The 13,783-nt window shown below is 63.0% G+C and overlaps 1 protein-coding gene across 6 annotated transcripts in view; it reads left to right on the forward strand.

Moving 5' to 3' along the window:
- The window catches only part of ULK1 (unc-51 like autophagy activating kinase 1), a 29,576-nt gene extending 16,232 nt beyond the window's left edge, over positions 1-13,344 (forward strand). For 2 of the 6 annotated variants that reach the window (XM_024348162.3, XM_024348161.3), the window contains 16 exons: positions 738-885; positions 2,002-2,062; positions 2,898-2,987; positions 3,517-3,642; positions 4,248-4,396; positions 4,500-4,586; positions 5,042-5,310; positions 5,549-5,742; positions 6,104-6,213; positions 6,970-7,113; positions 8,056-8,240; positions 9,402-9,574; positions 9,667-9,785; positions 10,174-10,331; positions 11,295-11,430; positions 11,501-13,344. In XM_024348162.3, the coding sequence (XP_024203930.1) occupies positions 738-885; positions 2,002-2,062; positions 2,898-2,987; positions 3,517-3,642; positions 4,248-4,396; positions 4,500-4,586; positions 5,042-5,310; positions 5,549-5,742; positions 6,104-6,213; positions 6,970-7,113; positions 8,056-8,240; positions 9,402-9,574; positions 9,667-9,785; positions 10,174-10,331; positions 11,295-11,430; positions 11,501-11,556 (2,205 nt within the window). In that variant the 3' untranslated portion in view covers positions 11,557-13,344. The remainder of the gene's footprint in view (positions 1-737; positions 886-2,001; positions 2,063-2,897; positions 2,988-3,516; positions 3,643-4,247; positions 4,397-4,499; positions 4,587-5,041; positions 5,311-5,548; positions 5,743-6,103; positions 6,214-6,969; positions 7,114-8,055; positions 8,241-9,401; positions 9,575-9,666; positions 9,786-10,173; positions 10,332-11,294; positions 11,431-11,500) is intronic. The other 4 variants (XM_024348163.2, XM_063786152.1, XM_024348164.3 and 1 more) reach the window with 3 other exon arrangements.
- Positions 13,345-13,783: the final 439 nt, after the last annotated feature.

Consider the following 13,783-nt stretch of genomic DNA (forward strand, 5'->3'; position numbering starts at 1 on the left):
GCAGAGCACCTGAGTCGGCCATGAACCGCCGTCCCTCTGTCCATCTGACTTGGAGCCTGGCTCTCAGGCATGGTGTTGTGGCTGGTGGTGATGAGTTTATGTCTGGGCTCTCCTGGCCTGGCCCCCTGCTCTGTGACCAGGGACCGGTCCTCTGACCTTGGTTGTCTGCCTGTATCATGGCCGAAAGCTCAGATGTGGCGAGGGGAGCGTGGCAGCGCCCTACTGTAGGGAGCTGTGGCATCCGCAGACCTGCCCTGGGGCACTTGGGGCTTTAGCCACCTCCGCACGGATGGTGTGCCCTGGGCCTTAGCATGGTGCTGGCCTCAGAGCAGGGCCCACTGGGGTGGCAGCCTCTCCACTGGACTTGCCTTCCATGGTACCTCGTTCTCTTGGCTATGCCGATGGAAAAGTGAGGTGCAGAGGGCAGGTGGTGAACAACTCCCCAAAACAGGGCCTCCCAGAGCTTCTGGGAGCTGAGGGCTTCAACCCACCCAGGCTGCATGGTGAGAGTGGCTCGTCGGGGGGCCTGTCCCTGCGAGGTCAAAGCTGGCCTTTGAGTGGAGTGCTCTGGAAGTACAGAGAAGAGCGGAGCACAGGAAGAAAGACGTGCCCAGCCCTTCTCAGCCCCAGCGCCCCTATCTTTACTGGGGCTCTGGGCCATCCCAGGAGGGGGAATTTGCTCCCCTGAGTGTCTAGGTCCCTGAGACCTGCTCACCAGCCCCTCCGTTGACTCTCAGTCCCTGGGCGAGATGCAGCAGCTGCAGAAGACCCTGGCCTCCCCGGCTGACACCGCTGGCTTCCTGCACAGCTCCCGGGACTCTGGTGGCAGCAAGGACTCCTCCTGTGACACAGACGACTTCGTCATGGTCCCCGCGCAGTTTCCAGGTCAGGGGGCACGCTGGGCTTGGAGGTGACGCCTCAGGTGCGGCGGGGACAGTACATTGCATGTGTTGGATGCACAGTGTGTAACCCATCTCCACTTATGGGCAGTTAGGATGGGCCCCTGGGAGCCACCGGCATCGGCCCAGCTTGGTTGGGGAGGCCGTGTCTGTTAAAAGCACTCCTGGAATCAAAGCCGGGTCCTCCTAGTGGTCAGTAGGAGGTCGGAGGCCATAGGCCTGGTCTCCTTAGACAGTGCTGCACTTCGGATGGGTGGGGGCCGCTCACCTCATGCCCCTTCCCCGCCATGTACCCCTACCTTGTTTCTCAGCAACTCTTGTTGCCTCTACACCCTGCAGGTGGGTTTATTCCTTGGCTTTTGGGGAACCCCCCCACTCCATAATGGCCAGGGGCTGCCCATGTGTTTGTTGAATGAAGGTGCCTAAACTTTTGGAGCAGGCCTGGGGTCTGTGGCTCCTCTGAAGGCCCTGCACTCTGTCCCTGGCTGTCCCAAAGCTCCTGGAGGTCTGGGTTGGCACTGGTCCCCGTGTCTGCCAGGGACACAATGACTCATGCCGAGCCCTCCGCCTCTCCCATCAGCATGGCTTCTGCGGGGGTGGTGAGGCCTGAGCCAAGCCCCAGACAGACCCGGGGAGGGCCTTGGTCCTTTGCCAGCTGTCAGGGCAACAGGAAGAAGGACACCAGGGGTAGGGCAGAGCCTCCTTGGGGGCGGGAACCTGGGTATTCCTGGAGGGGGTTGGGCCCAGACTTAGGGCTGTAGATGCCTGACCTCCCCCGCCCATCCTGGAGTTAGCTAAAGGCTGGGGGGCAGGGCCCCAGGGGTCTCTGGGGCTGAGGACACAGGAGACAGGAGGCGCAGAGTCCAAGTGGGGATAAGCGGGGGCAGGCAGCGCTCTGGTCTCCCGGAGCTGGCCTGGGGCTGGCAGGGAGGATGCAGCCTGGACTGTACCACCCAGGCTCTGCCCCCCACAAGGCCGCTGTACGAGCTGAGGCCCCTGCAAGGTGGAGTGTGCGTGGGGATCCAGCAGAGAGCCTCGGTGGGGTGGAGTGGCCCTGGGCAGGCGGCAAGGACTCCATGCCCAGCCTTGTCTCCCCCTGCAGGTGACCTGGTGGCTGAGGCGCCCAGTGCCAAACCCCCGCCAGACAGCCTGATGTGCAGTGGGTGAGCCCCCATCCCTTACCTCTGTATTTTAGGGGAGAGAAACTGTGGCCTTGGAAGTGGCCCGTGTTATCCCTGCCTGGAGTCATCAGGCCATTGGGGGAGGGCTGAGACTGCCATGTCCACTGCAGGCAGGGGCTAGTGGGGCACAGGGCGGGCTGAGCTTTGTGCCGCGTGTGGCTTGAAAATGCCCTTGGCCTCTGGGCGCGGTGGCTCACGCCTGTAATCCCAGCACTTTGGGAGGCTGAGGCGGGCGGATCACAAGGTCAGGAGATCGAGACCACCCTGGCTAACATGGTGGATCCCTGTCTCTACCAAAAATACAAAAAAAACTTAGCCCGGCATGGTGGCGGGCGCCTGTAGTCCCAGCTACTTGGGAGGCTGAGGCAGGAGAATGGCGTGAACCCGGGAGGCGGAGCTTACAATGAGCTGAGATCACGCCACTGCACTCCAGCCTGGGTGACACAGCGAGACTCCGTCTCAAAAAAAAAAAGAGTAAATGCCGTTGGCCCGTGGTGGCTCATGCCTGTAATCCCAGCACTTTGGGAGGCCGAGGCGGGTGGATCACAAGTTCAGGAAATTGAGACCATCCTGGCCAACATGGTGAAACCCCGTCTCTACTGACAAAAAAAAGAAATGCAAAAAATTAGCCAGGTGTGGTGGCACATGCCTGTAATCCCAGCTACTCAGGAGGCTGAGGCAGGAGAATCGCTTGAACTCAGGAAGCAGAGGTTGCAGTGAGCCGAGATTGCGCCACTGCACTCCAGCCTGGGCGACAGAGTGAGACTGTCAAAAAAAAAAAAAAAAAAATGCCCTTGGCCTCCCTTCTGCCCCACAGGAGCTCACTGGTGGCCTCTGCGGGCTTGGAGAGCCACGGCCGGACCCCATCTCCATCCCCACCCTGCAGCAGCTCCCCTAGTCCCTCAGGGTAAGCAGGGCCCCAGGCTGGGTGGATGGGGCTGTGAACAGTCCCCCAGCTGGAGGTTGGGCTTCCTGTGTGTCGCAGCCAGCCCAGGCCTGCTGTGTCCAGAGGCCCCTGCCTTCTTCTCCCAGGCCTCGCAGGACGGGGTCTGCTGGGTCGTCCTGCAGAAGGGACTATAGTGGGAAGAGCATTGACAGGAGTAGGTGAATGAGGAAACCAACCAGGGACGCCAGGGCCAGCACAGTCCTGTCGCAAGCCCTGAGCCTGTAGGGCCAGGAATGGCCAGGGCCCCGGCCAGGGTGGCCCCCCACTGGCTGGGTGCAGACTGGGAGTCCAGGTGGGGTGCAGGTGCCACATTTCTGGTGTGTGTAGAGGCATGGAAGCCGGCTCTTTTCAGACCTGGCATGGGTCTCAGGGTGGCCTCTGCCCTAGCTAGGAAGTCTGGGCCTAGGTTTTCTTCTGGTGCCCCAGCTCCATGACCTCAGCCTCTTGTGACCCCAGTGTCTGTCATGATCCTGACCTCTCTCCACCACAGCCGGGCTGGCCCGTTCTCCAGCAGCAGGTGCGGCGCCTCTGTCCCCATCCCAGTCCCCACGCAGGTGCAGAACTACCAGCGCATTGAGCGAAACCTGCAGTCACCCACCCAGTTCCAAACACCTCGGTGAGTGTGGAGCCCCCAGGTAGCCAGGCGTGGCTGGGGCCTTGTGTGGCAGGAGCCCTTCCACGGCTCCCATAGAGGGACAGGGTCGTCATCCATGTGCAGTTGTGCACGCTGCGCGCTGCGTAACTCAGCACCACCATCTACTTTGTTGATGTCTTGGGTTTCTAGAGTTATTTTGACAGTTTTCTGATCAGTAAAATCTCTCTAGTTTATAAAATCAATATCGATTTTGGCCAGTTTTAACAGACAGAAGTAAATGGTGGGAGGAAAGGGTACCTTTCTTTGAACTCACAGAAGGCTGTGTGGGCCAGTGGGTGTCTGGCAGGGGATGGAGACTTTAGGGTGAGGGTGCCTTGGGTTGGCGCCCCGGGCAGGAAAGCGAAGGGGCCAACTCCTCCCACACACCCACTGTGTGGCCGGTTACCTGGACAGAGTGCATTAGAGGATGAGCCATCTGTCAGCACTGTAGCCACTTGGCGTGGCATGGGGTCCTGGGCTGCTGGGGCCTCCCCTCCTAATACCTGCCTTGTCCCCAGGTCCTCTGCCGTCCACAGGTCAGGCAGGGCTGCTGAGGCCTCCCCTCCTAATATCTGCCTTGTCTTCAGGTCCTCTGCCATCCGCAGGTCAGGCAGCACCAGCCCCCTGGGCTTTGCAAGGGCCAGCCCCTCGCCCCCTGCCCACGCTGAGCATGGAGGCGTCCTGGCCAGGAAGATGTCTCTGGGTGGAGGCCGGCCCTACACGCCATCGCCTCAAGGTGCGCCTGCAGGCTGGGGCCTGGGAAGGGGCGTCTGTAGGCAGTGGGTGAGGAGGCTGTCTCTGTCCCAGCTGGACCCTGACAGATCTCCCTTTTCCCCAAGTTGGAACCATCCCTGAGCGGCCAGGCTGGAGCGGGACGCCCTCCCCACAGGGAGCTGAGATGTGGGGTGGCAGGTCCCCTCGTCCAGGTGGGTGCAGTCCGGAGGGGGGAGGGGGTGCTAGGCTGACCTCCCTCGCTCACGTTGTCATCCTGGTCTAAAGCCCTTGCTTTTTCCAAGTGAAAAGGAGTGGGAAGGAAGCTGGTGGAACAGAAGCCAACTGCCTCTCCAGCTCCTGGCTGTGTGAGCTGGGGCAGGTTTCTTATCCCCTCTGTGCCAGTCTTCCGTGCTGGCTGAGGGTCAGGTTTAAGAGTGGCGCCTCAGCTACTCGGGAGGCTGAGGCAGGAGAATCGCTTGAACCTGGGAGGCAGAGGTTGCAGTGAGCCGAGATCATACCACTGCACTCCAGCCTGAATGACAGGGCGAGACTCCGTCTCAACAAAAGAAAAAGAGTGGGGCCTTGGAGTGCGTCTACCCCAAGGGGCTCCGTGTGGTAGCAGTGGGGCCCAGGGCTGGGTCGTGACGAGGCGTGTCTCTCTCTCTAGGCTCCTCTGCACCCGAGCACTCTACCCGCACTTCCGGGCTGGGCTGCCGCCTGCACAGCGCCCCCAACCTGTCTGACTTGCACGTCGTCCGCCCCAAGCTGCCCAAACCCCCCACGGACCCCCTGGGAGCTGTGTTCAGCCCACCACAGGCCAGCCCTCCCCAGCCGTCCCACGGCCTGCAGTCCTGCCGGAGCCTGCGGGGCTCACCCAAGCTGCCCGACTTCCTGCAGCGAAACCCCCTGCCCCCCATCCTGGGCTCCCCCACCAAGGTAATGGGCACTGCCATGTGTGCAGGGGCACGGAGCCCTGGGGAAGATGGGTGGGAGTGGCCAGTCCTGAACAAAGACCGAGGAAGGCAGCTCTGTACCTTTTGACCCCCGCCTGGGCTCATGCTCAGGCTGCTCCCACATGCCTGCCAGTTCCTGCGGACTCGGCCCCTTCCCCAGGCACTGGGCCCCAGGGCTGCAGACCTGCGGGGCAGTCTTCACCCCATCTCTGTCCTCCTAGGCTGTGCCCTCCTTCGACTTCCCGAAGACCCCCAGCTCCCAGAACCTGCTGGCCCTCCTAGCCCGGCAGGGCGTGGTGATGACGCCCCCTCGAAACCGGACGCTGCCCGACCTCTCTGAGGTGGGACCCTTCCATGGTCAGCCGTTGGGCCCTGGCCTGCGGCCAGGCGAGGACCCCAAGGGCCCCTTTGGCCGGTGAGTTGAGGGGACAGGCCTTGGACGGGCTTCTGAGGGGCAGCCCCTTTCCCCTGCGTTGTTCTGCTGTGTACTTCTGGGGGGTAGAACAGGAAAAGCCCAGCCTTGCCCTTCTGTGGGTGCCCAGTGTGGCTGGGTGCCAGAGAGCCTGGCCCACCTGTGGCTGGCGCTAGACCCCCAGCAGGTCCCCGTCCTGAGCCTCGCCATGCCCGCCTGTAAGCTGGGGTGACAGGAGCGCCTGCCTCTCGAGGTGGGCCAGGAGACCGTGCATCGTGTGTGTCTGGCCTGCAGAGGGACCTCTCGAGGTCCAGCTAGGGTGGGGTGGGCCGGGCACCCAGCACAGCCCCGCACCCTCCCACAGGTCTTTCAGCACCAGCCGCCTCACTGACCTGCTCCTTAAGGCGGCGTTTGGGACACAAGCCCCGGACCCAGGCAGCACGGAGAGCCTGCAGGAGAAGCCCATGGAGATCGGTGTGTGGGTGGGTGGGGGTCGGAGGCTGTGGGACGGGGGTCGGGTGGGGCTTGGAGGCTGTGGGACGGGGGTCGGAGGCCGTGGGACGGGGGTCGGGTGGGGCTCAGAGGCCGTGGGACGGGGGTCGGGTGGGGCTCGGAGGCTGTGGGACGGGGGTCGGGTGGGGCTCGGAGGCCGTGGGATGGGGGTCGGGTGGGGCTCGGAGGCCGCGGGACGGGGGTCGGGGGGGAGCTCGGAGGCTGCGGGACGGGGGTCGGGGGGAGCTCGGAGGCTGCGGGACGGGGGTCGGGGGGAGCTCGGAGGCTGCGGGACGGGGGTCGGGTGGGGCTCGGAGGCTGTGGGACGGGGGTCAGAGGCTGTGGGATGGGGGTCGGGGGGAGCTCGGAGGCTGCGGGACGGGGGTCGGGTGGGGCTCGGAGGCTGCGGGACGGGGGTCGGGTGCGGCTCGGAGGCTGTGGGATGGGGGTCGGGGAGAGCTCGGAGGCTGTGGGATGGGGGTCGAGGCTGTGGGATGGGGGTCGGGGGGAGCTCGGAGGCTGTGGGACGGGGGTCGGGTGGGGCTCGGAGGCTGTGGGATGGGGGTCGGGGGGAGCTCGGAGGCTGTGGGATGGGGGTCGGGTGGGGCTCGGAGGCTGTGGGACGGGGGTCGGGGGGAGCTCGGAGGCTGTGGGACGGGGGTCGGGTGGGGCTCGGAGGCTGTGGGATGGGGGTTGGCGGGAGTCAGGATGCTCCTGAGCCCTTCCTTGCTCTCCCAGCACCCTCAGCTGGCTTTGGAGGGAGCCTGCACCCAGGAGCCCGTGCTGGGGGCACCAGCAGCCCCTCCCCGGTGGTCTTCACCGTGGGCTCTCCCCCGAGCGGGAGCACGCCCCCCCAGGGCCCCCGCACCAGGATGTTCTCAGGTGAGGGCTGGCTAGGCTGAAGCCCTGTCCCTTTTGGGGTGGTGGCAGCGCCCTAGCGGAGGGGGGCATCCTTTAACTCGGGTCACTGGACTACAGCCCCCCAGAGCCCGGGGGTGCCTGAGGAAGCAGCTCAGGCCCCTGAGAAACCCCTGCTCTGTCTCCCCGTCTGCGAAATGGACGTGGTTCTGGTATCCACCCCTCAGACCACCCCTGCCACTCAACCTGTGAGCGGTAGGCGCTCGTTCCCATTTATCCCCAAAACATGAGGTGAGCAGGGACGGTGTCTGGATCATGGCCTCCTTGCCCAGCTGCCGTGGGCTGTGCTGTGTTGGTCAGGAGTTGCCCTGATGAGCACAGGCCGTGCAGACAGGCATGCCCCTCGGTTCCCCAGCCAGTGGTGTGTGGGGATGCTCTGGGCCTGGGGCCTGGCTGGGTCCCCACTGCGGGTTCTGCCTGGGGAGGGGTGGGCTTGTGGGCGTCTGGTCCTGGCCAGGGGCTGCCATCGCTGGGGTCACCTGCCAGCCCCATAGCGAGGATGGGGGACTGCCTTGCCCTTTGAGGTCCTTTTGGGCCTTGGGCCCAGCTGTGGGGCACAGTAGCACACCAAGCCACGCACCTACCCCATTCCAGATAGTGGCAGCTGCCCTCCTCCCAGGCAGATCTGGGCTGGGGGTCGGGATACCCAGAGGGTCCCTTGGTGGGCACCGCAGCCCTTGGCCTGAGGTGGGGAGCTGGGGAGTTGGGGGTTGTGGTGAGTGGCAAGAGGTTGAGGAGGGGCTCTAGGGGCCTGCTGTGCTTCTCCTGTTGGAGCATTGGGATATAACAGGTGTAAACCGAGGCAGAGGCACATTGGGCCCTGGAGGTGTGGGAGTCTGTGGGGGATGCATGGGGGCCACGGTGTCTGCTGGTCCTGGTGTGCCCCTCACTGCCCTCTCCCTGCAGTGGGCCCCACTGGCTCTGCCAGCTCTTCTGCCCGCCACCTGGTGCCTGGGCCCTGCAGCGAGGCCCCAGCCCCTGAGCTCCCTGCTCCAGGACACGGCTGCAGCTTTGCCGACCCCATTGCTGCGAACCTGGAGGGGGCTGTGACCTTCGAGGCCCCCGACCTCCCTGAGGAGACCCTCATGGAGGTGAGGGCTGGAGTGAGCAAAGGTTCCCATTCTGGCTGGAGGGTGTGTGGGGTGTGTGGGGTGTCGGGTGTGTGGGGTGTGGGGTGTTGGGTGTGTGGGGTGTAGGGTGTGGGGTGTAGGGTGTGTGGGGTGTAGGGTGTGGGGTATCAGGTGTGTGGGGTGTAGGGTGTGGGGTGTCAGGTGTGTGGGGTGTAGGGTGTGTGGGGTATCGGGTGTGTGGGGTGTGGGGTGTAGGGTGTGTGGGGTATCGGGTGTGTGGGGTGTGGGGTGTAGGGTGTGTGTGTAGGGTGTGGGGTGTAGGGTGTGTGGGGTGTCGGGTGTGGGGTGTCGGGTGTGTGGGGTGTATGGTGTGGGGTGTCGGGTGTGTGGGGTGTCGGGTGTGGGGTGTAGGGTGTGGGGTATAGGGTGTATCGGGTGTCGGGTGTGTGGGGTGTCAGGTGTGTGGGGTGTCAGGTGTAGGGTGTGTGGGGTGTAGGGTGTGGGGTGTCAGGTGTGTGGGGTGTAGGGTGTGGGGTGTCAGGTGTGTGGGGTGTAGGGTGTGTGGGGTATCAGGTGTGTGGGGTGTAGGGTGTGTGGGGTATCGGGTGTGTGGGGTGTGGGGTGTAGGGTGTGTGTGTAGGGTGTGGGGTGTAGGGTGTGTGGGGTGTCGGGTGTGGGGTGTCGGGTGTGTGGGGTGTATGGTGTGGGGTGTCGGGTGTGTGGGGTGTTGGGTGTGGGGTGTAGGGTGTGGGGTATAGGGTGTATGGGGTGTCAGGTGTGTGGGGTGTCGGGTGTGTGGGGTGTCGGGTGTGTGGGGTGTGGGGTGTAGGGTGTGTGGGGTGTCGGGTGTGGGGTTAGGGTGTGGGGTGTCGGGTGTCGGGTGTGGGGTGCAGGGTGTGTGGGGTGCAGGGTGTGTGGGGTGTCAGGTGTGTGGGGTGCGGGGTGTGTGGGATGTTGGCTGTGTGGGGTGTCGGCTGTGTGGGGTGTCGGCTGTGTGGGGTGTACGGTGTGTGGGGTGCAGGGTGTGTGGGGTGTCGGGCGTGGCACATCCCAGCTGCCCGGGCTGCAGCAGGGGAGGGGACCCTGCCCTGCCTCCCCAAGGCGTCATCAGTGAGTCTGAAGGGAGACAAGCCCCATCCAAGCCTGGGCAGCACGTGCCGCCCTGACGGCCGCTTCCTGCAGCAAGAGCACACGGAGATCCTGCGTGGCCTGCGCTTCACGCTGCTGTTCGTGCAGCACGTCCTGGAGATCGCAGCCCTGAAGGGCAGCGCCAGTGAGGCGGCGGGGGGCCCTGAGTACCAGCTGCAGGAGAGTGTGGTGGCCGACCAGATCAGCCTGCTGAGCCGAGAATGGGGGTGGGTGCCGCCAGGGCTGGGGCGGGGTGGGGCGGGTGGTGGCCTGGAGGCCAGGACCAACCGGCCTCCTCTGATCTGCCTGCTGCCCCCAGCTTCGCAGAACAGCTGGTGCTGTACCTGAAGGTGGCCGAGCTACTGTCCTCCGGCCTGCAAACTGCCATCGACCAGATCCGGGCCGGCAAGCTCTGCCTGTCGTCCACTGTGAAGCAGGGTGAGGGCTGCGACCGCTCAGCCCACATGCCGGGTTGGGGAGGAAGCCCACCTTGCAACTGTCTGGGTGACAAGGTGACAGGGAGGCTGCTTGAGTAGGCCCCTGTGCAAAGGTGCAAAGGCCTTGGGGCCTGGCCCAGTGTGCAGAGCACAGAGGCCATTGGGTCGGACAGCACCCTGGAGCCCAGTATGCAGAGCACAGAGGCTGTGGGGTCGGATGGCACCCGGGACAAGGTGCGGAGCCTGGCCACACCCTCAAGGCCACGGGGAGCCAGGGCTGTGGCAGGGAGGGAGGGACGTCCTCACTCAGTGCACCGGGCAGATCATGGCCACTCCAGCCCTGCCCCGTGTCTGCTGCACCCTGAGCTGACCACCCTCGTCCTTTGCAGTGGTGCGCAGGCTGAATGAGCTGTACAAGGCCAGCGTGGTGTCCTGCCAGGGCCTGAGCCTGCGGCTGCAGCGCTTCTTCCTGGACAAGCAGCGGCTTCTGGACCGCATTCACAGCATCACTGCCGAGAGGCTCATCTTCAGCCACGCTGTGCAGATGGTACGGGACAGACAGACACCAGTGGGGCAGGGCCAGGAACTTCCAGGCCGGCCGTCTCCACTGGGAGGGGACCTTGATGCCCACAGCGTGGTGAGACTTTGGGGGGTGTCACTTCTGGAGGTCTTGAAATGACAGCATTATGCACCCCCAGCCTCCTGCAGGCGCTCGCAGCTCGGCTGGGTGCATCCTTGATTGTACGGGTGCCGTGGCCCATGTGCATCCTGCCTCGCCCCGACTCAGTTTCCCCAATTGTAAAATGAGAGACTTGGTCTTCAGGCCTCGTAGTCAGGTGTCAGCCTCCAGAAGCAGCACCTGGTCCCGGACAACCTGCCTGGAAGTGTGGTGCACTCAGGTGGTACCGCGGGCAAAGACTCCCTGCTTGGGCTCTGAAGAGCTCCCTCTGCCTCTGAGGTGGTGCCCCCTTTTCGTTTATTTTTTGTTGTTTTTTTTTTAAGACAGGGTCTTGCACTGTTGCCCAGGCTGAAGTGTAGTGTAGCCGCTAACTCCTGGGCTGAAGTGATCCTCTTGCCTCAGCTTCCCAAGATGCTGGGTATTACAGGCAAAAACTCATGAGTGCCTGAGTCTCCTTTTTTAAGAAAATTTAAGCATGTAGTAAAAATCCAGTCTGAACAAACATGGGAAAAGTCAGCCTCCCTCCTGCCCCCCTTCCTGCCCAGGCAGGCCAGGCAGCAGCAGTAATGACACTGACTGAGCGGCGGGTACTCTGTTGTCCTGGGGCCGGGCTGAGAGCGCTGGCCAGGGTCATCTGGTTCCAGGCAGTGTCTCCCCTTGGCCCTGTGACCATCCCCTCTGCACAGCAGGCTGCACCAGCACTTATGTCCCCACGTCACTGCCCTGAGCGCCTATCTGCCACCCCTGGGCCGCTGCCGTGGGTGCAGGGCAGCCCTTGCTGGGAGGGAGTGGGATGAGCTGCCCCTGTCCAGCCTCTGTCCTCGCCCCCAGGTGCAGTCGGCTGCCCTGGACGAGATGTTCCAGCACCGTGAGGGCTGCGTCCCGCGCTACCACAAGGCCCTGCTGCTCCTGGAGGGGCTGCAGCACATGCTCTCGGACCAGGCCGACATCGAGAACGTCACCAAGTGTGAGTGCCAGGCTGGGCTGGGGGCTGGGGACTCTGGGCGTCTCCCTCACACTCCCCTCTCCCTCCACAGGCAAGCTGTGCATTGAGCGGAGACTCTCGGCGCTGCTGACTGGCATCTGTGCCTGACCTTTCTGGCCTGGCTGGGCCCCCCGTCCTGCCGAGCCCTGCAGAGTGGGCTCTGTGTGCTGGCTGGACTCCTCGGGACAAGCCCATGGCGCTGATCGCTGGTGCTGAGCCCTGCCCTGGGCCCCACGGACAGTCAGCCTGCCGGCCTCCCTGCAGCTCACGGGGCAGAACCAGCACATCTGGAGCCACACAGCTTGGGGGTGTCTCCCATCTTTTACAGGTGGGGATCACAGAATTTCTGCCCCTCCAGCTGCCTGGCTCAGCAGGCGTGGGTGCCACCACCCTCTAGCCCCAGGGCAGCCCCGGAGGACAGGCAAGGGCCTGAGACCACTGCCGACTCAAAGCCAAAGCGAGCTCCTGCTTAGGGCAGGTCAGCAGGCACTGTGCCCAGGAAGAGCCTGCGGCCTCGGCGTCCCCCAGTCTCCAGGAGCCTCTCCCTCCGAGATACCCACCCAGCTTTGTCAATCACCCAAGCACTTTATGCATATAGAGACAGAACCTGGACCTCACCAGGGACTGCTGGGCAGCGATTCCTGGCAGTGGCCTGGTGTTTGTACATACACATATGCAGACACATGCCAGGGCCCCCCAAGCCCGAGCACCGGACCACGTTGCTGCCCAGGTCTGGACCTCAGCGGGAGAACTGGCTCCGGGGGGAGTGGGGCCCTGCGCTAGAGGCAGAGGCAGTTCTTTGTTCAAGGGTTCCTCTGGGGACCGGCAGCAGAGGCACCGTGTTCTCTCAGCCCTGGATACGTCTTGTAATCTTTCACACTTTATTCCTAAAATGTGTCTTATTTTTATGCAGCTCATTTTTTCTTTAAAGGAGAAAACTTGCAGGTGTTTAAGAATTGGTTTTGGGAGGGCGAGGACTGGGCCAGGTTAGAGGCAGATGGCACAGGGGCGTGTGGCGGGCGGGTGAGGCTGCTTTGCACACCTGTGTTGGTGGCTGTCCCCTGCCGCCCCTCCCTGTGGCGGCAGCAGGACAGGTGTGTGCCCAGCACCCTCCCTACCTGGGCCTGGAAGCAGATGAGGGGAATACTTCATGCAAAGAAAAAAGTAACATGTGCAAAAGCTCCCCGTCCAGCTTTGACAGTCAGTTTTGATGTCAGCTCCTCGGCAGGGTAGGCCTGATGACAGCCCTGTCCCTCCCTGCCTCTGCCTTGCCCAGGGCCACGGAGGGCGTCTGCAGAGAGGCCTGCCTTCCGGATTCCAGGCGGGCATGCCCTGCAAACCCCGCCTGGGCCTCCCTTGGTCTGCCCAGCCCTTGGTTAGCCCTGCCTGAATCAGTAGATACTTGAACGAGTCCCCAGTCTGCGGGAGGCAGTGGTGGGGCCATGGACCCATGCGGGGGGTTCCAGAGTCACACGCCACATAACAGACAAAAATACACACACGTGTGTTTTTCTTTGCAATACTTGAAATATTGCCACTGTGCTTGGACTTAGAAGAAGAAAATCCCCGTGACTTCTTCCTCATCACCTTGATGGCTTTATTCTCACCTTGTGGGGCATGTTTGTATTTATTGCTTCATGGCCGACTGGAATCCTGAGTCCTGGGAAGCTGGCACTGCGGGGATCTTGCCCGGTGTCCTGGTCCTCTTGCTTCCGTCGCGGCCGCATGTGCGTGTGTCCAAGCAGGTCCTGGGCGCCTCAACTGCTGCCCCTGGTTGAATGTTCTCTTGATAGTGCTGGACCCTTTGTCTATTTTAAAGCAAATTTTGTGTGATTTCCTGCCCTTTGCGTTATATTGTATAATACCAACGTAAGGAAATAAACCTTTGGAATTGTTGGGCTGGTGTCACCACTTGTCTTCGTTGGCTTGTCACTGTTTTCAGGATTCTGTCATTTTCTTTCTCAGCCGAGGTGCAGGAGCCCAGGGCCCCTCCACAGGTGCCCACAATGGTCGACACAGCCCTGGGAGCAGAGCCCCAGGGCAGAAGCTGGATGTGTTGAGGGACAATGCAAACCCCTGCGCCACAGGAAGCCTCTCCCGCCAGGCTGGGGGTCCTGCACAGGGTGAAGAGAGTCCAGAGGGCAGGGCACCTGCCTTGGTATAGCTTTGGGCACCTGCTTTGACTCCTTTGGGGGATACACCTAGGAGGGGCTTTCGGGGCCACGTGGAGCTCTGTGTTAACTTCCAAGAAGCAACACGGTTCGTTCACTGCAGCCTCTGAGCAGCTGGGCCTCCAAGGCCTTGCCGTGTGGTTTTGATTTGCATTTCCCCAAGG

The sequence above is a fragment of the Pan troglodytes genome, chromosome 10 (genome assembly GCF_028858775.2).
Source record: "Pan troglodytes isolate AG18354 chromosome 10, NHGRI_mPanTro3-v2.0_pri, whole genome shotgun sequence".
Classification (NCBI taxonomy): domain Eukaryota; kingdom Metazoa; phylum Chordata; class Mammalia; order Primates; family Hominidae; genus Pan; species Pan troglodytes.